The following is a 24505-nucleotide window of genomic DNA, read 5'->3' as shown; positions in this document are numbered from 1 at the left end:
CGCTGCAGCTTTCTACAACACGAATGGTCGAATAAGTGCGCAACGTGTCGTACCGGAGTGCATGTGAAGCGTGTATCACCATCAAATTATGTCCAATAAATTCTTTGTACGGACGTCCGTGGCCCGGTGGTGGCGTAACACACTCAAAAATTTATGCCCTCTATTTAATATTTCCGGTGAACCGTATGGTAAAAAATTTCCAGGGTTAATTTAAAAAAAATCACGACATCCCTGAAAGTTAAAAGTGGCACCCGGTTATAAACCACTGCTCTATAGCGAACCTGACGCAGTACAACGGTTCATGACAATGGTGAGGGTTTATTGCACGTCAAGGGTGTTCTCAAGGCAACGAGGGTGTACTTCTATAGCGCAGTAACAAAGAATCAAGGAAAAAGTGCACACAACATAATACAACGCACATACACAGCGGTTTCTTGCAACAAAAATAGCGAAAAAAGTCACACGAAAAGAAAATGCAGTATTACCTACATGCTGTCGTAACAAACAGATGACATGACCTTGTCCTATAGCAAGAGATATTTACTTTCAGGCTAATCGTTTTACGAGGTCGACTTTCGTACATCGGGCAGTGCGGTGTCTCATTTGGAACATTTGCAAGGAACTAACTTACAATCGAATGCGCTCAATTATTTTTTACCAGGCAACAGCTCACACCTAAAATGTGACAATCTCTTGAAATACAAAGAGGGACGTTTGGCACAAGATAAACAACTCTCGTATACGCGGTCTTACCGACAGCTAATGTCAGTGTTTTTCATGATATGGTAATTTCCAAACACGACAATTACTGTCAATTAATTATTAGTGTTTTTTTGTAACATACTGCAGTTCTTTTCTTATCTCAGAGACGCGTTGTCTCGCTCTCAGCCGATGAAGACCGCGACCGCGACGCTGACTCCAACTTCACCTCGAGCGAAGTATCAGTGACATAATCATTGATAGTGACGTCTTCCCAGCTTCCAGTATGGAAAGCGGTTTTGCAAGGTGACGGGCATTCGACGGTTATGCGGGGATTCTGTTCCCGTCGAGATCGAGCTGGAGAACCGAAAACCTCATCCGGTAAAGTTGAGTAGTCCAGGATGCAGGGATCACTGCTGGAGCGATGATAAGGGTTCTTCCGTGGCGACAAAGGAGGACTTCCAACCTCCCGAATCGGTTCCATCGAGCTTGAGCTGGATTGTTTCGACATACCCCCGCAACGTTCCTCGCCGTCCACAGTGACGTAGAACTTGGAACGTGACTCGCTGCGCTTGTGTCTGCTCTTGTGCGAGGATGATGAGGCTAGCTCAGCGTCACGCCTGGCTGTGTCTTCCTGCACTTCTTCTTCTGTCATCTGGCGGTAGAAACCAGGTGATGGTCGATGGTCGCTATGATGTTTCCGTATTGCGGAGCGTCGTTTGAAATTGCTCTCGCTAATTGGGGTTGACCCTACACGGTTCCTAGGCCAGGTAAGTCCGCGTCCATTGGCATAGACCGATTCCTGGTCGTTATCTATTCTCTCGCTGTCATCGGACATGGAATCGTGGCTGTAGCTGGATGTGGATTCAGATCTGGCAACTCTGGGCTGGTCTACGTGTATTGGGAGGACAACGGATTTGCTCGGGCGCTCGTGGACGAGACGACTTGATCGAGGACGAATTCCTTCAGCGTCCAACATGCGGTCCATTGCTGTGTTCATAAATAAGATACACATGACAGTTTTATACATTATTGTTTATAGAACAGTTAAATACTCTAATAAACAGTCGTATTGAGTTGCTGTTGCTTTCATTGCAATTAGTCTGTTCTTCTAGAACGATTAAACATATTCCTATTGGTATCACAAGAACTCCACAGCACTCACATGTGTCAGAATTTTGCCGTCTATGTTTGTTCATTTTCTTCCACATTCGCTGTCTCCAGGACTCCTCGCCCTCCTCATCACTTCCTTCCAATGTATGGATTGCTATGGCAATCATGCTGTCATCCAGCGTCGTAATCGCGTCCCTTCTGCTACCAGACGACCGGCGACTCGTATCTCTAGCAGAGGGAGGCGAAGGCGTTGAGGGCTCAGTCTGGCTCTCTTGGGTTGGTGAATAGGACCCGGTCGCGATCGACATGCTGCCCATCGCCAGGTGGCGGTAGAGATTGCGCATGGGTGTTTGCGTGGCGCCAGAAGTGCTGTGCGTTTTGCGGTGCTTTTTAACTTTGGGCGTATGGCTTGATTTAGGCGAAGATTGGAGACTTGCCGGGCGCCTATAGAGGAAATGTACATGATAAGCTTTAAAGTCAGTGGGACAGATTACGTTGAAATGCGAAATTTTTGCAGGAAACCTTTTGCAGATTCACTTGTCCTGGATTACATGTTAAAAAATCTCTGACACAGCAGCACCAACAGTGCGTATTGTGGTCGTACTTAATGTGTTTCACTATAAAACGCGATTCAGGACATTCAACTTACACGTGTGACTGTATTTCTCCTCCATCCTCGAGTAAGGCAAAGTGATATTCTTTCAGGGAACTGTTCATCGCATAAAACACATTCGAAGAATCCGGAATATGGAGTTCTGAAATACAAAAGCAGGCTAGAAAATGTGACGGAAAACAAAGCCACAGGTTAAGTGACAAAAGTGTTACATTTTACCTTTCTCATCGGGTAGCAGCTGGACCAAAGCGAAGCTTGACACCAACTGCTCATCCACTTCGAAAACTGACAGTGCTTTTCGGATGACAGCAGCGGTTCGGTCGTTTGAACTCAACTATAACAATCCAACACACAAGGTCAAATATTTGTAAAAACATTATGTTTTCAAAAAATTAAAAAATGTCCCACCTTAATCTCATTCCATTGTACAGAATTGTCCCCGTCTCCTGTTTCCACGTGTTTTCTCACCACAACAACACTAATGGTGCGTTCCTAGAAAAAAGCGTACGACATAAGTTTGTTTCGGGATAAAATCTTACATAGAAATACAATTTTTTTTAGCGTAAACTCGAATCTCACCTCATCCGACTGTGAGTCAAGGGTAGTCACGTGACCGTTCGACTTCGTGCTGTTGAGCGAACTTTAAAATAAACGTTTGACGTTAAACAATGTGCTTACTTTAAAAATAAACACCATGCACTGTTTTGAACCTTACCTACTATCATCGCTCGTGTTACGTGCATGGTTGGAAGTTGTTTGGTTGCTGAGAACTGGATCAACGATTCCAGTATGTATAGCGAACATTCTGTAAAGTGCAGACAGTTTGGTAAAAAAGAGTTTTTGTGTTCAGTTCTTTTTTGTTGTGTTTTTTCTTTATATGTTGTGCACGTTTATTTGTGTTTGATAATATTGCTTTATGCTGTTGCTATAGTCAGCTTACTCGGAGATTGTTCGTTTGATGGGTGTCGCCGTTTGACTTGGAGACATTGGACCGGTAGGGGCAGGGGCAGGGGGTTCAATTTGTTCAGAGAGTTTATTGCTGTAAAGACAAATATATAAATCTTGGTCACAAGGTCATATTTTTACAAATGTATACATTTAGCAGCAGAAAGATTTCAGTCGTCTCAAAGTTAATATTTAATAAGTTATACAATTACTATTTTTACCAGATGAATGCTGTAGTTATATTTATTAACATAAAACTTACGCTTGTTCATCATTTGGTGCGGTTATTGAAGCAAACCATTCGTTGAACTTGTGATCAGGTTCGAGGTGTTGATATCCTTTGCACGAGGCTTGCCACAACTGCAGCTGGGCAAGTTGTTCGAACTCCTTGCGACATTTGTCAAAGTTGATCATACCCTTCTGCATAAAAAACTCTGAGTTAAGTCGAAGCATTTTGCGAGCCATCTGTACGGTCCAAACAGTCCTGTTCAAAGTTACCAAAGCCGTTTGCAGTTATTCTCAATCAGACAACTATGGGTAAATTTAGTCATATATTACAAGCAATTCACCACACGCACTTTACGTCACCAACAACAAAATTACTCATATTGATGCGAATATGGTCTTAAATTTGTGAACTGAAAATGCATTTTCACAAACATGGGTCCCATACTGGATTATTTTCAAACTTGAATCATTGTTTATTAAATTAAGCAATTCACTTGCGAACATTATAAAGGCTTACCTCAACATAATCGGATTTGGCAGTGTGGAGGTAAGTTAGATCGGTAAGAAACGAGCCAAGGTAGGGGACAGTGCCGTGCATGATGCCTGAATGAATAGCGCGATTTCTCCGGAAGGTGGCGTCCTTGCGCACCTTGCTGATTGAACTCGTTTCTGTGTTCACCTTGGCGGTTCCCACCTGCGGAAATAACGAATATTTTTGTTTCTCTTTGGCTTGAAAGTACCTTGCAAGCATCAAGTGTTCATAGTATTGCCAGCCGATGATTGCATTTTATAGTTTTGTGTTGTGCACTTGATAATATCATGTTCTGGGAATGGTTTTATTCCAAAATAAAAGAAGCACTGCGAAAATACATTCAAATTTTCCGATCGCTGATACTGTTATTGCTTTTATTTTGCACCGTAACTTATCAAAAATGCAACCATTTGTTGACTCGTAACATTTTGCTCACGTTAAATTGCTCACAATCATTGAAATCGACTTATCCTCATATTTTCTACCTTCATGATGATGTCCTTCATGTTGATTTCAGAAAGCTCCTGAAGCAAGTCAGTGTAGGAATGTGGAATTTGCTGCCAAGTTTTCTTCAGTCGGTGAATGGCGTGGGTAGTTAACCCGGATACGACCGCCCTTAGTGACGAAAAGTTTTTCAACTCGCGACATTGCTGCAAATAAAAATGTAATATTTTGAGTCAAATTTTTAAACAAAAAACTATATACAAGTATCAACCAACCGCAACAAAATCTAACCGTTGTTTTTTTTCAAAAAAAAAATATGACCGTACCAGTAGACAAGAAAACGTGAATGTTTTTTATTCTTAAACATGCGCAAGTGTAAACTGTGACTAAATGAGATTGCTTTTGCACCAACACCTACTGATAAATTTTCGTTAGTTGTAACAATATACGTTTTATAGAGTGTTATATACCTGAGCAATTTCAATCCACTTGCAAATGATCTTCGCCCTCTGTGAGGTTTTAAGTGACGTACAAAGGCAGGTTGCAAGTACCGAATACACGACACGGTTGAACTGGTCGATGGTGGCTCGCACACACGCAGGTTTAAATTTGGAAGTGCGCACGGCCTTGAGGCAATGATGTGGGACGACACGAAGGAACAAATTCTGCAAAAGGCAGTTTTCATATCATGTATTGGAATTTGTATAGTTCAATGTGCAGTCTTTATTCTGTTTCGTCACGCTTATGTTCACAATGTCTGATAATAAGTGCACAAAACCGCCCTTTTACAACGATACCTAAAGGAAAATAACTTGGAACAGGTTTAAACTTACAGCGTCCTTTACTGTGAGTTGTTCGGCGACGTGTAGGGGTGACAGGGTATTGCCCAGAAGGGTTTTTGATGCGTCATTGTTGAGAGCAACTTCAGCATCAACTTGAATGTCCTCGGTTTCGATGTGAAGATCGGAGAATCGGCTTGGCGAGTTAAGATCTGTACAAAAAACTATAGCATATATATACGAATAAAACTCCAGTATGACTTTAGTTAGGAGTGCACAATATGTAAATAAACTACCCCACACATTACATATAAGCCTGTATAATTATGTTTTTTTTCAGCTTATGTTACTTACTTTCTATTGCAGATTCCTGGAGATTCTTCACCTCTGCGGACTTTAGCTTGGACTTGACGTACTCGATGAAGTCACAAGTTGCGTCATCCCCGTTGACGCCCGACACTTCCTGAGCAAGCTGGAGGAGACGGTTGAGCAAAGGGAAATGTGGAGGATCGTAGAAGTCCTCATCAAAGTACCTCTCAATCCAAGTGCGCAGGACGCGTTTAATAGAACTGCAAATGTTTAAACAGGGAGAACATTACGCAAGGGTTATCATGGTTATGATCACTGAAAAGATATTCAGAAAACAAATGACTGTATAATATGAATTGTGTGCACTGTATCGTGTTATTGCACAGATATGAGGAATTAAATCTTGTAATATTATTGACACAAATCTACAATGAGTCGATCTTGTATGTTAACGTTATAATATAATATCTAGCATGACGTCTTTCAAACGACATACAATCCAGCACCCACCTTAAAATTAACGACCTGTCATTGACGTCACCTTTGAGCTTGTCGCACCTAGACGTGAGAAACAAACTCAAATTAGTTTGTTGAATTGGTGATAGCCATCAAAAAAGCCGCACAAAGCGCAAGTCGTTATGGCGTATTTATTGGAGGCTGCGTCGCATTGTGCCAAAATTCCCGTAACATTGAGTAATCCGGAAACAATTGTTCGAAATTCGACCTGGCGGTGACACGGAGTGTGCTGCCACGACTGGTACGGTGCAAATGGAGTCATTTCGCCACGAACAGAATTGGTGTTTAATACCGGGGTGTATTTAGCCGCTGGGGTTGTTTTGAAAAGTTCACCTAACAGCAACCTTACATTAAGCAAAGGCTACAAAAATTTAAATATGGTCGTCACCGGTTGATCAAATGAGAAATATTAACTAATGACGCATTGATGCATCAAAACGCTTTTGTTTGAACATTGGCCATGAAACCAATCCTACAGACATAAATCAGATATGGATGGGATGACTTTGCACCATTGCAAATGTTTGCTAAACACGATTCATGCAATTGCAGATACAGACGTTTAAACTGCGAAGTGTTACTGGCGCTTTCGTGTTCTTTGTTTGCTCATGCAGGTATAAAGGTCGGGCAGTCAGTTTCGGCATGCAACCGTTTGACTGGTCTTCCTAATGTGCGGCATTCGTTAAGGGTGCCTGTTGTTTTACAGCAGCTAGTGGATTGGCACGAACAGCGCCTGGATCATCTGTGACTCATGCATGTTGTTGCAAAACACCACCATGTTCCGTGAACAAACAAAAAACACCCTCAAATACGACAAAAATATTTATTCGTTTTTCAAACTGGTTTCCACTCGGGGTGAGAGCCCTTTTTACTTACATTCGTGCATGTGTTTTACTGCTTTGAAGCAGTGAAACACATTACAGTATTTCAAAATATTTTTTCGTGTAATACAAGCTAACTATAATAGCAATGTATAAAAACCGTCCTTTTTGTTTGCGTTTAGCAAAATGTTGTAGTGTTTTCATAATTTTTTATCTTAGGTAAAGTTTGTTGCTACAGTGTTTCGATAAGTTAAACTATTATATATTCGCTTTGCATCAAACCAGTTCATCAGCCTAACCAAAAGATGTAATATTATAAGTGGAATTTCATATTACTTACTGGAATTTGATTTTCTCCAAGACATCAGCAGGCGTTGCGAACGATCTGTAGGTAGCGAAGAAAACCGTAAAGAAGTTTTTTTCTCCCCAATCTTCCAGAAACGACTGACACAACTGCGACACCAAGTGGTCCATCGTAGCACCTTTTATAATCCGTACCTTGTGGGTTTCCCATAACAATCCGTCTGCCGCCTGGTGAAAATTTTGTTTATTTAATTTCGTAAAGAGGTTTGATAATTAGAGAATATTTTTGAAAGAAGTGCTGGTGAAGCATTGTTACCACGAGTGTTTGTTTTATGATTGAGGTATTATTTAAATCAAATAATGTGTAAAATATTTGTCACAAATACACTAAAAACTGAAGTTATGTCGCACCGTGTGGGAAGGCGATGGAGCCCGACGAATTCGTTTTAATAGCACATTGTAGATGACGTCATTGTGGCGTTCCTCTCCCCACTCTCGCTTGTTTTCCTGCAATGCAAAATGCGTATTTGAGACTTTGAGGAACAAAATTTATGCATTGAGATATGGCCATTTTGGTGCTGAGAAATAAAGTTGTGAACCATGCTTTGTATGTCCTAACAAAACCAACATTGAAAGAATCGTTTGGACAACGGACCTTGCCAAATAGGGAATGCGGCTGCACAGTCGCCGCTCGCCTCCTGGTAACAGTTGCCACAGGCAATTTGTTCGATTTGTCACGATTTTTTTCGGAGTCTGTGACGTCGCGGTTGCGCTGCGGGGATTTTCCAAGTAGTTTAAGCCATCTTGAAACGAACCACGAACAGCAGAATGGTCGTTTTGCGTCCCCGCCTGACGTCCGTGCGTCACCGACGTGTTTCGGCTTTGCGCACGACGTACTGACGTCATACGCATCTCCGCTTGACGCACGGCGTGAGGGCAGACTGCAGTAGGAACGCTCGCGAATGATTATCTCTGGGGTGGGAGGAAGCGTTGGACTGAAGGCATTTCTTTTAGTCAACGGCAAGTAGTCGGGTCTGGCAACACCATTGGTCATCACTGTCGGAGAATTTTCGGTAAAATCCAAGCGTCCACCATCGTTGCCGCTGATTGAGTCAAGATCAATTAGCATTTCAAGGTTCTGCGCTATCGCATCCCTGGCTACCAGTCGTTTAAGTCCGGAAGAAATTGCACAGACCTAGTCGTTTGTATATCACACCTATAGTCATTATACAATGAAAAACAAACCATTTACGCATTTTAATTGTTTTGCATACTGAAAACAAAGTCTTTCTGAAATAAACAACTATTCCAAGAAATTGCAAAGAAAATCAACACACAACGATTTCCTGGTTTCACAAACGCTAATTGTTTCTGAGCAGTTCCAAGTCGAAAGCGTAATGCCTAAACTGCCAACAACTATCCCACATCCAACTTTTTTACACCCCACAAACTATCTTTAGACTCACTTTCCGTTAGCACAATGTGTTTCTGTTTCGCACATTTACACACTTTCGTTATCCAACTATCGTTTGTTTTTAACTTCAAGTCCACAACACACAAAATTTCCATTCCACCGCGATGCTTGACACCGCGGGCATCCCAAAACCTGTAATCTACACCTCCTGCTTGACTGTGAACATGCTTACATTGCCTGAGGCTACCGCTTTTGTTAGCCCACACAGTCGCCCATATTTTGTCCACAGTTTACAAACAAGCAGAAGTCGCCTTATGACGTACTGTTGTTGCACAAGCGAATGGTACGAATTCAATTAGATAATAATCGATTGCCTACGCCATGGGCCGCACGCTATTACCTGCTGTTTGTTTGTTTGTCTAGCGATGTCGAGACACTCCAACATTAAACTATTCTGCTTCTCCCAACAAACACTGCGTGATAATAAGTTTACGGGTTTGGAGTAAAAAAAATTTCACCACCGCTTTCCACACAATTTTGTAAGCAGCAGGAGGTAGATACACATTTTCTGTAATATATAAATTTAATCCCTGTGCGCAGCAGGCTTAATTTTAGGTTCTATCGTCGGTTGAAATAGGTACCTCAACCCAACAGTTAATATCTATAGGCGCGCTAGTGCTACCCTTTTGTGTCTGTACCAATGACACAATCACAGCTTGTGTCCTCACTATCACATTTTCACTGATACAATTGAAACTTTCTACACTACCGAGTCGGGGCTATTTCTGACTATTCTACCATCACGGCGCCCACGCCTTCACCAAATGGTTTGCATGACGCAAAATTTGTACATTTGAAGCCTCCCCCATCATTCAGATAATTGCTCTGGCAGCAGTTTTGTTTCATGAATCACTAAATTTCGAAGTTCCGGCAATAACTAAATCTTACCAATCAGGCGAGTAATGTTTTTTAATACGTGCACCGCTTTGGGGCCCAAAATGCCAAATATGACGCTTTGCTGCCGGGAAATATCACCTTAAACACGACGCAGAGGTTAGCATAAACCTATATACTGTAGTTTTTTAATTTCCGAGAAACCACAATTCTGCTTCATAAGTAACGCGACAGTCTCCAACAATTGAATCCAAATTCACAAACAAGGAAGTGAACGCTGTGTAAGACGTTGGTTCCGCTCGCAAAGAAGCTGTTTGTGTAAAACACGGGCCGTAAACCGTGTGTTTACTTTCCCTCAGGCTTTCAACTGACAGATTCATCGCACTTTCGCTTCGCTGCATCCACGTTGTCCGTCAGCGTGGGAATTCAAGTGTCGTTACCCATAGGTTTTCGCTCTTTCGGTCAAACTAACTAAAAAACCTCAAACAACTGAATTACAGCATATTTTGCCAACCTTATCAACAGTAGTTACACTTTGAAATTTTTAAAGTTTTCTTAGCTTAACTGTCCTCTTCAATGTTTCTGCTTTCTTGTTTATGACCTGTTGAACCAACAATGGCAGAAAATGATTCGACGAAGCAACGAACTCAGAAGTTCGAATGACCGCGGGCTCTGGAATTGCCCGAAACTTGCCTATATGGCGATTTTTGAAAGACATTCGTCCAATGGCAACCGCTGCGCAGTAGCAAGTATCAGGAAACATTGGCTTGGACAAAAGTGAATTCCTTCCTTATTGCTGCCGCGTCGTTCACTACTTACATTTTGTTTACTGGGTTCTGGTAATTGCCCTAAGCGCCCTTCCGCATGCCAACAAAGCCGAGGCAGTCTTGGTAAAGTAAAAAAAAAATCGTCTCAACTTGTTTGCTGTTATTAAGTTTTGCAGTAAACATCGTAAAACTCCTGGCTCGCATTGAAGTGAAACGGTGATTGGTCAGATTTAGCCACAATACTGAGCGCCTGTCACCGATTGATTGCGTCACGAACTGTGACGGATGTTTGTCAACATCCTCGCCAGGTTAAACTGATTCACGCTCAAAATGGCACAAAACTAAGAGGTCAGTGACGTTGCAATCAAAGTTACCGAAAGAACAAATTAAAACTGATCACAGTTTTAGTTAAAAGTATAACTTTTCCACAAAACACTACTTTTTTTCAGTGGTTGTCAGCGTTTACAAGCAGATCGTGTTTGCGACTAGTAAATTATCTCATTGTGACTTGCGTTTCCGGCTACGCGGCATATTTTGACGTCATAATGCAGAGCAGACTAGTGGACCTGTCGTCTGCCGCCTTAATCGATTATGGACGAGCACTGGTCACGGCGCATTAAAAACTTTATAAAAAAGGTTTAATTTGTTCATAGGCCTTTAAATCCCAACCGTCAATAACGAAATATAAGCGAAACCGCAAATGCCATGCTATATCCATCCATTTTAACTAACCGCACTCGCTTTAAAGTTTCGCTTTGGATGATCTCCAATTCCCGGTGGAAACATTTTCCCGGGTGCTTTCCTGGGAAAATGTTTCCATCGGGATTTTGGAACCATCCGGTCACGGGCAAATGTACCCGTGACGTCAAGCAACTTTCACTTCAACAGCGGTTCTGACGCATTGACCAGCTCACATGTAATCCCATCTGTATCACTACCGGCCAAAACAACAATAACCCAAAGGTTGGGTGAGTTTCAGACGATGTCTTATACGTCATAATGCCAGTATTTTATTATTAAAGTTACCGGTCAATGAAACAAAGTATACGCCTGAGGGGCGTGATTTTAAAATTTGCCTGTACGATTAGGCGGTGAAAGTGTTAATATCATCTTAAGCGTCATCCCAGGGCTTTCTACGTCTTGGCATGTGCTTGGAGAAAAAAAACGTGTTTTCGTGCATGCGGATATCTTGCATGCAAATCAATGGTTCCTCAGTATTGAAATTTAACGGCCTGCGGGTCACAAACACTCTTATGGTGTCTACAGAATCTGTGACGTTTCGTGTTCTACGCTTTGAGGTATATAATTATTTTTTTTAAATACAACTTGCTTTGCCTAATCCTTCTTATAAATCCCTCAACTTCGCCAATATAAATTAACCTTTTAATTACTCAGACGTATAGTTAACATTGTTATCTCGGTATAGCTGCAAGCTAATACATGCAAAAAATACATAACAACGCACCATCAGGCTAGTGTTTGACTGCATATCAAACCCTTGCCCAATAACATAAACACGACTTCCGGAACCGACAACCACGTCTTTGCAATACGACATTCACGAACCACCCACTATATAGGCGCGGTCAACCATTTCTCATATTCAACTGTTTACGCTTAAGTCTGCATAAAACGTGCCTGCGTTACAAACATACTGACACAAGCAACACGCTGCGCGCAGCACGAACGAAAGCTAATACATGTATCTTCTCCCCACGTTGTAAGTTGTTGGTCGCTTGCATATTCCCCGGCGTATTATCCAATTGTGGTATTACGTCATGTATTTAATTTTGATGTGCTTACAGCGAAAATATGTTAACAAGCACATTAGCCCCAATTTTCGCCCCTTGTTCATAGCATTTACACCAAAAACGCGCTTACATTTAATCTTGTACTAAAAATATAGTCCTACACATACGCATTTGCTTAGACATAGTTTGCCTCCTCTTTATAGTAACTGATTGCTAGGCAGTACACCTAACTACAGCAAGTCTAAACTCTGACGTGATCTTTCAACGTAAACGCCTTCCAACGTAGTTATATTAGGCACACCAATCCGTTTTTATGTGTTGCACCACCTGGCCACGTGTTTACAGTTTTGGCTGCAGATTCATGACTTCCGCTGGGCAAGGTAATTAGTTTATAACCAGCACTTGCTAATCACTATCCTGCAATTAAAGGAGCTTTTGTCATTTCTCGCGCTGAAGTCCTGCTTTTCGCACAAAACTTCCTATTCTATTTCAGGTTGAAGGGCAAGCAGTGTTACAAGGAAAGTATTATACGTGAGTGATTTTGTGTTAAATCGCCAAGTTTGAATCACATTTCTGACCTGACCCTTTTCAAATTCAATGAAATTCCACTGCATCTTTAGAATGATAAATAACTAAAAGTTCCGAATTTTATAAAAATTCACCAATTAAGTTTACCTGTCCTACCCGTTCTATAGTTATGCCGTTGCACGCAGCATATTTAAGTCTTTGGAGGTATAATGATACGAAATGCTCTACAATGCGATACTAAAATACAACTGATACTGATGCAAACAGTACGCTGGCAACGCAACTACTTTGACAGAATAAACTTTGAGAGTCCACTAATAGTAATTGAGTTTTGCCCCCAAAGACCATCAGGACCTTAAGATTTAATCCCTAAACCAAACCGCGGACAACCTCTTCCTCCGTATCCTGTTGCGGCCAATTTAACAAGCTCGCTGACCGCGGCGACAAGATCTTTTTAGCTTTAGGCTACGCCGCGCCTTTATCGACTTCGAGGGACGCCAGAAGTCAATTTTAACAAAGGTCTTTTCCATTACGTCGACTAGGAATTATTTATTGGTTGACGTAAAGTTTTGTGCGATGCCGTGCGAGTAAATTTGCATTCCAAAACTACCTGACTTGTATACGTTGATTTCCATTAGGTTAAAATCTGTCAGCTTTCGTATTTAAGACAAATATATTTCGCTTTTGAAAAGCATCTCCAGTGTCTACGAAAAAAACAACACAAAAAGGGGCTAAAAACAGCTCGCCACACAAACAGCACAAACTCGACCTGCACACAAATGAAAACCTACCACATGCAACTGACCGTTATACGTTGAGAAACACGTGATAAAAGATAAAGGAAACGAAAGATAAGGAAACACGAGAAAGAGAAAAACGGCAACGGCGTTAAACACAAGCGAGGTTTTCACCGATTTTTTTTTGTTACTATTTGCGTCTATTTTATTTTACAACTTATATCTTTGGAAACATCAAAATTTCCGATGCGTGGTTCTTGCACAAACGCGGCCCCTTAGCATCATTCAAGAGGTGAGACATGTGTATAATGTGCCTGTACATTTATGTTGTATACAATGATAACGACATGACTTAATTGGCAAGGACAACAAAACTTTTGTTTCTATTTAAAACAACGCAAAATATAATAAAAGTAGTGTCAGGTGGCTCACGAAAGCTCGTGCTATAAAAGTGTTTTTATAAATCAGTCTGTCACGAAAAGTGCACTAGAAACTTATGGCCTACTACAGAGATACGGCCTACTACAGAGAATCATAAATAATAAAAGAAGTTTGTGGTCCTTGAACACACGAACAGATATACCGATAAAAATTTGACGTAGTTTTGTTTTAAGACATTGTCATAAACCAGCTAATTTTTGAGAACGTAAAGCAATTTGATACTGACGTGCGACCACGGTCACATAGCGCGTCGCAACCTTCTGAATTGCAAGTCACGCGTCGGTGATTAAGCACATTGACTCGGTTGCTTAAATGCCACTCATGTATTGGCTGCGTAATCCGCAACCTTTTCACCCTCACACTAACCAGCTGCTTACAAAAAAGCCTTTGACAAAACAAAACAAACCCTTGATCACCACCAAGTGATGACACTAAACCAGGGTTGCGCACACTTTCAGGCACACTGCCAGTTTAATATTACTTTCGTGTCGATTACTCTAGTCATGTTATTTGCCTAAAAATAGAAACAAACTTACTCGTAGTTAACATAAACGATTGTCCTTCAGCGCATGCTTTTTTAGATGACACAAAGGAATGCAGGATTGAAAACACAGTTAAAAAACTTTCGCATTGAGTCGCCATTGCTAACGGCAGCAGTTTGTAATTGACAGGAACAACTAAGGGAACCATCGTAACGGATATGCCTTTCGGAAGACAAAGGTGAATATTCACGCTAATTTCCCGCTAAAAAGAGTGTTTAGACTCAGCGCAAGTGAACATCCTCAATGTTTATAGCTGTCAGAACGTTTGTGATTTTTGTGTGTGTGCGACTATTTTCATGCTTTAACTTGCAACAAACATAAACACCACAGTACACGACCTGAATCCAGTTCGTCAGCCGGTATTCGACAACAAACATTACGTCATGGTTCCAGTACAATAGTTAATTATTATCAAGGCTTTGGGCGCGAAGCAAACAGATTAGCAAGGGCATTGCAACAATACCTTTTGCAACTAAGCGGTACGTCACTGGTTTTATTTCAGGAATGTTGTTTGCAAGGCCGGCCAATAAACCAAAACAGCTGAAAGAATGTGTTATTGGTGGCATGTCTGATATTGAGCATAAAAAGTGGCGAAAGTTTGGAGAAAGGCCTTTCATTTGCTGGATGAAATTCACATGCTTTTTCCAGATAGAAGCTTTGCAAAGTATTGTGTTGCTTCAACAGTAAACCACACGTCGAGCATATGGAAAAGAATCCAATTGAAACAGGAAAGCGTTCGAAAAATTCGGGTTAATTAGAGCCTAGGCATCATACGTTCCACCGCTGCTTTTCATGGCTCTTGTCAAGACACCAAAGATAGCACGCAGTGAAATCTATGATGTGTAAATGGACCTTTCTACGTGTCAAAAAACTATTCTGTTTGGGAATAATATCACTGTGGTGTAAATACATCAGTTTCTCTCTTTTTCAAACAAATGAAATTAAATTGCTATTTTGGCAGCCAGCATATAGGCCTATATGCGGAACTGCTGAGCAATTGGTCAAATTGAGTAGATTCGCTTGAAAATGTGACCACGATGGTATGGCCTAATATTTGAAAAATAAAAGCAACAACTTACCAATTCGTTGTCTCCCAAATTCAACCCCACACTGGATTCGTACAGTGCTGATGCAATAGATGACATCATCACCATGGCGTCGAAGGTGGTTGGTATTCCGAGTGTAAGTTACAGGTTCTTCGCATTATGAACACATCGGGTTTGAAACACACTTTTTATACAGAAACACTATCCAGAAGGTCGGGCTCACAGTGCAAGCCTACCAACAAAGAACGACCAGTTATAATGGTGGCTTTGTTTGAACTATTGCCAGTAAACAAATAGGCAGAGATCGCTCGACAATCGCACAATTGCAGGTTGACTGCTGCATGCACTGACATTGTGCAATCGATGTGAATTTCATTTGTGGGTTGCTGTAGAACAGCAGTGTTTCAAAAAGGTTAGCTTACCAGCTGTCTTTTTTAAATTAAGGATCGTTTTGCTTAGCACTGTGCAGCAAGTTGCGAAAGTTTAAATTGTTTCACGCCTTTTTTGTATTTATCAATTGGTTAGTAAGTATAACCCTGTAATGCTGTTGTCTTACCAGAATTTTTACATACTGGACCAAATCTTCCCTTTGATGCAATTCTTTTATACTATTACTTTTTCCATACACTAAGCCAAAAACCTGATGCTACCACTCTGAAAGACTCTGAACTGCTGACTTAATAATAACTGTGTGAGCCTGATGCCTGTGAAAGCACTTGCAGTGGGGTGAACACATGAGCAACGTCACTCGCACCAAGGATAGAATGACGAAAGCTGCACTTACGCGTACCGGATGCTTGGCGTCGCCACATAGGGTTGATTTGTACACGGCACTGCATTTGTTCATGTACAAGTCTGACGACATCGCATGGAATATGATGTCTAACCCCATGCGTTTGTTGATTATCTGGTAATTACTACACCATATGGGGTATTCACTAAGGTGACTGCATGGCTACGTTGGTTGCCTTGACCGGACTACTTCGCGTCGTCTAGAACTTCATGCTGTATCCCAGCTGTGCTGATACAAGGCAACAACAATTCTAATGCCCATGTGTATAATTGTGTTATATGTTGCGCAGCGCATAGTTTATAGCAGTCTAAGTATAGAGTAATATATTGAAATCGACATGCAAATTTGGTGGCCAACGAGTATGCCCACGCCCACAATTTCTTATGCTGTGGGTGGTGAGATGTTCTATTTATTTAATCATGTAATAGTTTAAAATGACGAAGGAGGTGTACGTTTAGTTCGATTGAGAACATTTAATGCTCTGCGCGCAATTCAGCGGACAGTATAGTAGCTTTGATTGATTTGTATTTCTACAAACTTCTGTTTTCTGTCTTATAAAGAAACGCCTACATCCACAATTAATTGAACTCACGATAAACTTACTGGCAAGCACCATAGAGCTGAATGTAACCATACTTTCCACGTAACTGGACTGCTCGTCTACATGAACTGTGGAGTGCTCGTTCGCTGGTGATGACATTTTCGCTTTGTTTACTTGTCACGATAAAACATGTCCGTTGCCGAGTTGCGTAAAAATATGCTCTAACTTCTTATATCCCAGCCATAAGGGAAACTTAACAGCGTGTCGCCTAGGTCCCAGGGTTTACATTTCCCTTACGTTGTCGCTAGAGCATGTCTTAAGACCTCAGGGGGTTGCGAAAAGGATGTGCTTTTTTCTTTACATAGCACCAATTAGTTTTGTTTTATGCCTTCTCGTTAAATGTGTAAATAGTATGAAGATTTGCTCACTTCCCCTTATCATATACAACCATAGTTTTGGCAAAATGGAAAACAATTATGTCACTGAGTTTGTTGAGACTTTGTGAGCTACGTGACATGTTTGGTTTGTTTCGTTTTTCTTATTTGGTTCCGTGATCGTACATTAGCAAATCAACAAATCAATTAAAATGCAGTTATTGTATCCCATATACCGCAAAGCATGTGGGCGTGTAATTGTGATATACGTGCGATCAAAACATACCTCCTTACGACCACATAGACGCTGATGTACATACTACTCGTTGAAACCATTGGCTGATTGTGCCTATAAATCTACCTTTCAAATAAATGCCACATTTGTTCCCATTTCTAAGTACACAACATACACTGTTACTGTGGCACATTCCGTCAAACGACCATCTGTCTATAGTATCTAAATATATTCATCTCAAATAAACGCGCTTGCTCGAATCCAAACTAAAGTGACTACTGGCAAGCCTATATCTTAACATGTGAAATAACCCTGCAGGCATCTTACGGGCGAAACAGTTGTGTTTATTGCCGTGCTATGATATCCGATGATTCAGAACGGTCACGTGACCGACAGACCACTGGACGTGTTGCTTATGTCACTGAATTCAGATACCTGCTGGTTCAGCTGGGCAACCTGGCTTGACGGGCGCATCCGGCCGAACCTTGCGGCTTGCAGGCAGTTACGTAATCTTTAGCAACAGTGGTTGAAACAATAGGTCTTTAGAATAGCCTGCGTTTGTCGTAAAGCAGCTCTTAAATCTGTCACATACAGCACTGACGTCACAGTGGTTGTACGTTAGAACGAAGTATGCATGACATTTTAATACGTCCCTTGCATACACTTCCTTTTGCAAATATTCTACAACTTGACTGGTTCAATAGAAATACATCTCATGCCGACAACATCAAATATAATGCACATAAAACAAAAGATGATTGAACTTATTTAAAGCCACTGACCGACCACAATATTGAAACAACGCAGAGAATAGACGAAGAAGGGTTTTCGCAATTAGTCATGTCACCAACACGGACCCGGAAAGAAACGGCTATCAGCAGGCTTCGGCTAAGCGGTAAACGACAACAAGCTTGCTGCTTGGACCCACACAGTAATACGATGAGATGGAACTAAAAGCGGTCTACATTGAACTTTATACAAACTATTTCAAACAAAACAGGAGACACCAACACAAAACTAAAATCCAAAAGTTTATAAAAATCTCGTGCAGACGTTACACCAAAAATAAACAGTAAAATCTTCAAAATTATTTACAAGCAGAGCAAGAAATTCATGTTGGGGAAAAGCTTATGTGTAAAAAAAATGACAGTTACACCCAATAGTTGTGTCAATAACAAGAACAGCCATTTTAATTCAAGTTAATTGTGGCAAGAAATACAAAGTAAACCTGGGCTGTTTGTAACTGAAGCTGCCAGTCATATTAAAAATTCAAATGGTGTACCCTTATTGCGAAAAACTAGATATTCCTATCAATGTTTCGGTTGTTATTTAGAAAACCTTTATCAGGATATATGCTATGAACATGCACCAACGCCGTGGCAAAATGGGAACAACAATATATTGTTTTTCGATAAAAGAGCCTCATTGGAATAAAAAAGGAACTTTATAAATTGATTGTCTAACCCGTATAGCAACTAACCATGTGGTTCACCATATCCAAACGTAAAAATCTATAATCTGTGATTGCACTGCATTGCGAGGTATTAAACTTTACCACAGATATATAAATATTAAACAGGAATTGAGTTTCTGGTAACATTTTAAACATTACGACGTTCACCATCATATAAGTCAAAAACTACTGGGTAAATTCAATGCAATGGTGTGTGGTTTAAAGTTGCTATAAGTAAAAGTTACACTGCTTAAGTTGCAATAAATACAGAAATTGAAAAAAGCATTCATGCCCAGGATATCCTGCTTTTTATGATTTTCGGGACTTCAAACTTGGACATACATCACTAAACGGTTTAGATTTATCAGTTGCTGCCAATCACCCGTTTGACGGATTTCGACAAATATTGTTGTGCAGAGCCATCTAGCGGTTTCCTCTTCTTGTGCAACACCAACAGCAGATGGCTTTCACGAGCCGAAACGTTTCGTCCCTCATTGTCCTGTAAGATGAAGAAACGCAGGAAATAAAATAGTTTACTTCAGGTTGGAACGTCCACAGATATCAAAGAAGTTTACATCAAAAACTGTTCAAAGAATATATTTTAAGTTTTTACAATATGTCAATTGAAGACTAAACATAAACATGGCCAACTAAAAGAACGTGAACTATACTTACTTAGACGCCAGATTGTAAAATACTGGATTAAGACATTCAGAAAATCGTAGAAGAATGTACTCTGCTATTCCAAAGTTCCAGTCGCTCACATAATCTTCTTTTGACTCAGCAGTTTCAGTGTAGCTATACAGTTGGTAGACTGTCAACAAGAAGTTGGACATTTGGTCAACTGGCACGATATATACAGTATATTACGAATCAAATTACATTTAAGTTTTGTAAACCAGAGTTGTTACAATCGGGATGAACATTTAAGGGCAAACCCGATCTTGATTCGTGAATACAACACATAACTCTGGTCCTGAAAAATTTAGAGCCTTAATCGGCCACAAAAGTGAATACGTAACACAAATACGCCCAAGTGCAAATTCATTTGTTTTAATCAGTTTTTTAAACAAGGCTTTCTCTGTATAAAAAGTGACGTAACTGACGTCATCACATGAACATTCGTGTGAACAAACTGTAACTTCGACGACGCTTTGGCAGAGTGTGAGTTCGGGCCCAAATACTGAAACCGAACCGAACCGAATCCGGCCTGAACCTGACCCAAAAAAGCGCGGCCCGACTTACAATGTCCGTTACAATTGAATGGTTCCAAACTAACGTAGTTACATTAGCAAGTGTAACCAATTAATAATATGATTTCTGTGAGCTCGGTCTGCATCTCACAGAATTAATGTATTTACAATTAAACTTTGAGTTCCAATCAAACTTACTGGTAAAAGGCAGGTAGCCGAGCAAAAAGGATCCAACAATTAGAACCAACTGCAAGATAGCGAACGCCTCATTTTCGCTTGACTTTTTCTTCTTCTTTGCCTGTGGGCCCACTCCGTTCTTCGGACCTGCTGTAATAAGGCATCAATTGAATGAAGAAATGCGTTTTATTGTAAATACACACCTGTTGTAAGTTCATTGGAAACGCTTTTAGCCGCTGAGCTTAGGTTGGTATCAAACTTTTGCTTTTGTTCTTTTCGGCGCTGAAAAAATGAGACTCCCACTGCAATAGAGATGCCGGTGACCAGTACAATGGGCAGATAGAAGAAGATCGGATAGGCGATTAGTTTGTAGAGGTTAAATGCATCCAAACTATATGACAAAAAATACAGTGAGTAGACCTCGGTTATTGCGGATTCGATTTGTCCGCATAAGAAGTTTTAGATTGTCCAAAGACGTTTGTTTCAAGCCAGACGTTATATGGAGTTTTAAAATTGCCTTAATTGAACAGTCATATTAACATAATAATCAAAAAAAGCACCACGTTTCCATTACTCCCAAAACATTGGACGAATTGACTGCGTCATATGCGCAGCAATTGAGGAGGAATATTGTAGAGGACAATACGATTAAGCAAGAATCTAATGATATGCTGAAGTTGTTATAAACAAGCATGTAACTTTAGCTCAGTTTGGTGCACGAATACAAATTAAAGGCAGATAAATTCACACAAAGAGGAAAAACTGCCGTCTTGAGGCACAACGAGATATAAAAACAACTTTTATCCAGAATTGGAGAAGATCCGGAATAAATGTTCCGATTCCTTTTTTTAACAAATGTTCACGGACTTTTACTTAATTTGGAATAACCAGGGCCGAAAAAAACACTGCCTGCTTTACCATATCAGTATTTAACAAAATACTTTTCAATTTAATTATAGAACGTGGGCACCAACTACTATCGCACAGTAAGAAAGTTATATTTAAAAAACGTGACACAACACAATTCTGGCAACAAAAAGGCTTGCCGACAATACATCGAACATATTTGGGCAGAGCATAGGATTATGCTCATTTCCATTGCGCTGCAGTTGTTACAGGAATGCAAATGTATTCCCGGGGGACGCACTGGCGTGCAGCCTGCGCCTTAATTACCACATGTAAAGTGACACACGGCCAACTAACAGATGTGGTTTATGGTCAGGAATAAACCGCTGTGTTGACGCGGATTAAACGCTGTCAGCCAATTTAGCGCGTCATAAATATCACTGCATAGTTTAAAAACAGTTCGCATGACAGTTAAATGTTAACGAATACCTATTAGTTTACAATTATAGCTGATGTGAATTAATCACATGCGATAACCTCTGTTTGACATTTAAATGTCAGTAGACCGGGTAAAATGGTCGAATGGGTTTCATCAGTCAATGTTTAAACCTGTACTACCTAATTCGCTAAATATAATAGGTGGCAGTACGATTATGAGTGTTTATCCATCCCCGAAGCAAAAATAACTGTGACCCGACTTTGTGACGTCATTCTAATAATCACCTGTGACGGCGAACACCACATGCGGGATGTTTCCCCACTATTCCTGATTCCCGATCTTCAACGCCGAACCAAACAGCAAGAGGAACTCCCCCGACCAGAAAACAAATCAACCATATCACCACGATGCACATCTAAAAAACAGAGACAAAACGAAAACCATTTAGCCAACCGCATAATTGGCTTTGTGGCCATAATTGAAAAAGTGGATTTCTCTTGCGCATTGAGTCAACAACGTGCTTGTGTTTGTGCGTTCTCTATAGCCGTGACATATGAAAGATATCCATGCCATATTATCCTTTGGAAAATATAAGGAGTTCATTACGGATGTTTTTTTGGGGGTATTCAGGAGTACCTGGGCGTGACGGTGTTGGATTTCCCGGAATTTAATGGGACGGGAAATGGCGCAGAGGCGAAGAGCAGCGAAGCAAACGATATGAACGGAAGTGACGTAGTTGGTCCACATGTGAATACACCAGGAAAACTGGAAAACAATAACCCAGTTCCTCAACAACAGAAATACGCGAAAGCTTTTTTCAAAACAAATATTTAACTGCAGTAAAATAAATGGTAGACATTTGAAGTAGGCTAGACTATGTATTATGAAGCAACAAAATGCTTGTTACCAATTGGAGTAATTTGCAGTCGCAGAGAAAAGGACAATGCCCAACCGAGGGCCAGATTCTTGTACAGTTATTGAGATGTCTTATATATAGCTGTAAATATGATGTTCAAAATTGACCCAGGTACGTACGCTGCAAAAGAAGTATGGAATGTCCCAATCGTTGAATCCCCACGTCCTGCGGTAGATGAAGATAGGAGAGACCAGAGAAGAGCCAAGATCCGATGCACAGAGACTGATGATGAAGATTGAGAACACAGACCTGCAAAAACATTTTTAAAGGATAGATTCGGAGATATTGGCACGTGGATTACTCGGATCACGTTTTTAAAAGTTATCTGCAGCGTTCGCATGTGAAACAATTGTACAGATTTTGTTGCTGTACTTAAGAATTTCAAGTTTAACATCCGCGCTCGGAATCGTGTATGTCGGGTGGAATTAATGCAAGAAATTTGTTTGTCCGAAACGAGCACTCGTAAAATTCAAGCACAAGAATAAGGAAACAAAAGGGGAATTTTGTCACAAACCGAAAAAAACACAAACAGTTATTTGTCGTAGAACATGTGTCTCTGGGACCATTATGAAACTTTATGACGTCATTAAATGTCCACATACGGTCCGGATTTGGCCCAATATGGACTTAATATTTTCAGTGTTGGCAAGTTGGTATGTGTTTCATGACAAATAGTTCCAATTAACTTAAAAAGGCGCTTTCAGAAACATAGGCAGCATATACAGTTTATACGCTTTGCTGTTGTAAGATTTAGTACCGTGAAAACAAGATGTTGCAATATGCTCAGGTATGACTAGACTTTGGAAAGTACCGATCCTGCTGCTGACATTGATGTAAATGATAGCAGACTTCCTGCGAGCACCTAGTTTGATTGATATTTGCCAACGGATGTTACTTAAAGCCAACCATGTTGCACTAAACCGAACCCAGACGTCGACATATTAAAGGGATCTGCTTTCGTCGTGACGATTGACAATTTGAAATGTCACGATTGACGCGAGTCCGCCAAACAACAGGCATCAATTATTGCGTGGTTGCGGTAATATTGTGCTTGTCTTTCGGCGCAAGTTAGACCAACAACACCTGTATCGAGATTTCACCTTATGCGCGACAATACCACATACCACAAAGGTTAACACGTGTTTTTGGACTCGACGTCCCTATTTTAAGCCGAAAGGCGTTTTGTGACGTGCAGTTTAAAACCGCAAGACACCAGTTCTTTTCCCAAATGTATGCTGTTTTACATTTACAGGGACTCTCCGTTTCGTTTCGCTTCAAGAAATGCGTACAAACACACTAAGGGACAACCACAATTTACTCACGAAACTTTGAACGTTATCAATGTAGTGTGTGATGAAAATTTTAAGCCACCATCCGCTATCCGTTATTAGAGCGACAAATAAAGCATAGTTTGTGTGATAATTGGAGGGTGGGCAATAACAACCATAGATACCGCTTACCGTAATTTGTTGGACTTTGCGATGACAATAATAGTGAGGGTATTTGCCACAATACCGAATATAGCCATCGCGCCGAGTAAAGCTGCAACAAACGCAGCCACTTCCCATGAAAACGGATAGCCGGTGTCTCTGTTATATAGTAAAACGATACATTACTCAAAATAGACAAGCTGTTTGTTTAATTTTGATGAAATAGTTGTTTATCCGCTACAATCTATTGTTAGAAAGCATCATCACCTTTGTTACGATTTAATTGCATTAATAATCGCCTCGCTATACAGCCATGTTGTTGTGTCAAAATTACGATGCTTTGTTTAAAAGGTTTTTGCATTATGAATGTGAACAATGAATGTGTACACTGACAATACAAAGGAGGGGAAACTAGATGGAGAACTTAGCTCACTCTTGATGTGTTGCGACTCGCAATTTGAACAGGCGGAATTTATCAACCTTTAATACCAACTTCTCAATAACGTCAAAATATACTTTAACATCTATTCAGTTTTTATCTGTTAACTTTGCCGAGTTATAATTTATGCCAAAACGTTTACTTACACTGTGGTAAACTGGGTTGAAATGTTTGTCATAGGCAATCCTGTAGTAGCCATCTTCCTTACCAAAAGGTATATAAGCGTCACTTAAACAAACTAAAACCT

General features: G+C 40.6%; 2 protein-coding genes across 3 annotated transcripts; both read right to left on the bottom strand.

The window, feature by feature from the left end:
* Nucleotides 1-316: 316 nt before the first annotated feature.
* On the bottom strand, nt 317-15639 carry LOC145913286 (ral guanine nucleotide dissociation stimulator-like 1). Of its 2 annotated transcripts, none has more exons than XM_083000888.1 (18): nt 15456-15639; nt 7714-7809; nt 7340-7530; nt 6173-6220; nt 5708-5922; nt 5408-5565; nt 5045-5239; nt 4616-4780; nt 4116-4292; nt 3633-3790; nt 3366-3464; nt 3141-3230; nt 3005-3065; nt 2834-2917; nt 2645-2759; nt 2462-2567; nt 1865-2256; nt 317-1689 (listed from the first exon to the last, which is right to left on the bottom strand). In XM_083000888.1, the coding sequence occupies exons 1-18, from the start codon at nt 15528-15530 to the stop codon at nt 863-865; spliced, it is 3252 nt and encodes a 1083-aa protein (XP_082857014.1). In that variant the 5' UTR covers nt 15531-15639; the 3' UTR covers nt 317-862. The 2 variants fall into 2 exon arrangements, with proteins under 2 accessions (XP_082857014.1, XP_082857013.1); XM_083000887.1 differs by lacking the exon at nt 15456-15639 and adding an exon at nt 7958-8576.
* Nucleotides 15640-18050: 2411 nt separating this feature from the next.
* LOC145913807 (growth hormone secretagogue receptor type 1-like) lies at nt 18051-24505 on the bottom strand. Its single transcript, XM_083001567.1, has 9 exons — nt 24405-24505; nt 23850-23978; nt 22509-22638; nt 22110-22238; nt 21758-21888; nt 20392-20579; nt 20210-20338; nt 19494-19632; nt 18051-19317 (listed from the first exon to the last, which is right to left on the bottom strand). Exons 1-9 carry the CDS (start codon nt 24455-24457, stop codon nt 19242-19244), a joined length of 1104 nt encoding a protein of 367 aa, XP_082857693.1. The 5' UTR covers nt 24458-24505; the 3' UTR covers nt 18051-19241.

The sequence above is a fragment of the Ascidia mentula genome, chromosome 9 (assembly GCF_947561715.1).
Source record: "Ascidia mentula chromosome 9, kaAscMent1.1, whole genome shotgun sequence".
Lineage (NCBI taxonomy): Eukaryota > Metazoa > Chordata > Ascidiacea > Phlebobranchia > Ascidiidae > Ascidia > Ascidia mentula.
Note: the sequence above shows the minus strand (reverse complement) of the source record. Positions and strands in the feature narration are given on the sequence as shown.

Coding starts and splice junctions, on each gene's coding strand:
- LOC145913286 (XM_083000887.1), bottom strand. CDS start 8,431: ATGCTAATTGATCTTGACTCAATCAGCGGCAACGATGGTGGACGCTTG. Junction 5,923..6,172: donor GACAGGTCGTTAATTTTAAG/GTGGGTGCTGGA, acceptor AAACATTTGCAG/TTCTATTAAACGCGTCCTGC. Junction 2,257..2,461: donor GGAGAAATACAGTCACACGT/GTAAGTTGAATG, acceptor TTTCCTCTATAG/GCGCCCGGCAAGTCTCCAAT.
- LOC145913807 (XM_083001567.1), bottom strand. CDS start 24,457: ATGGCTACTACAGGATTGCCTATGACAAACATTTCAACCCAGTTTACC. Junction 22,239..22,508: donor TTCCATACTTCTTTTGCAGC/GTACGTACCTGG, acceptor ATTGTTTTCCAG/TTTTCCTGGTGTATTCACAT. Junction 21,889..22,109: donor TCCAACACCGTCACGCCCAG/GTACTCCTGAAT, acceptor TCTGTTTTTTAG/ATGTGCATCGTGGTGATATG.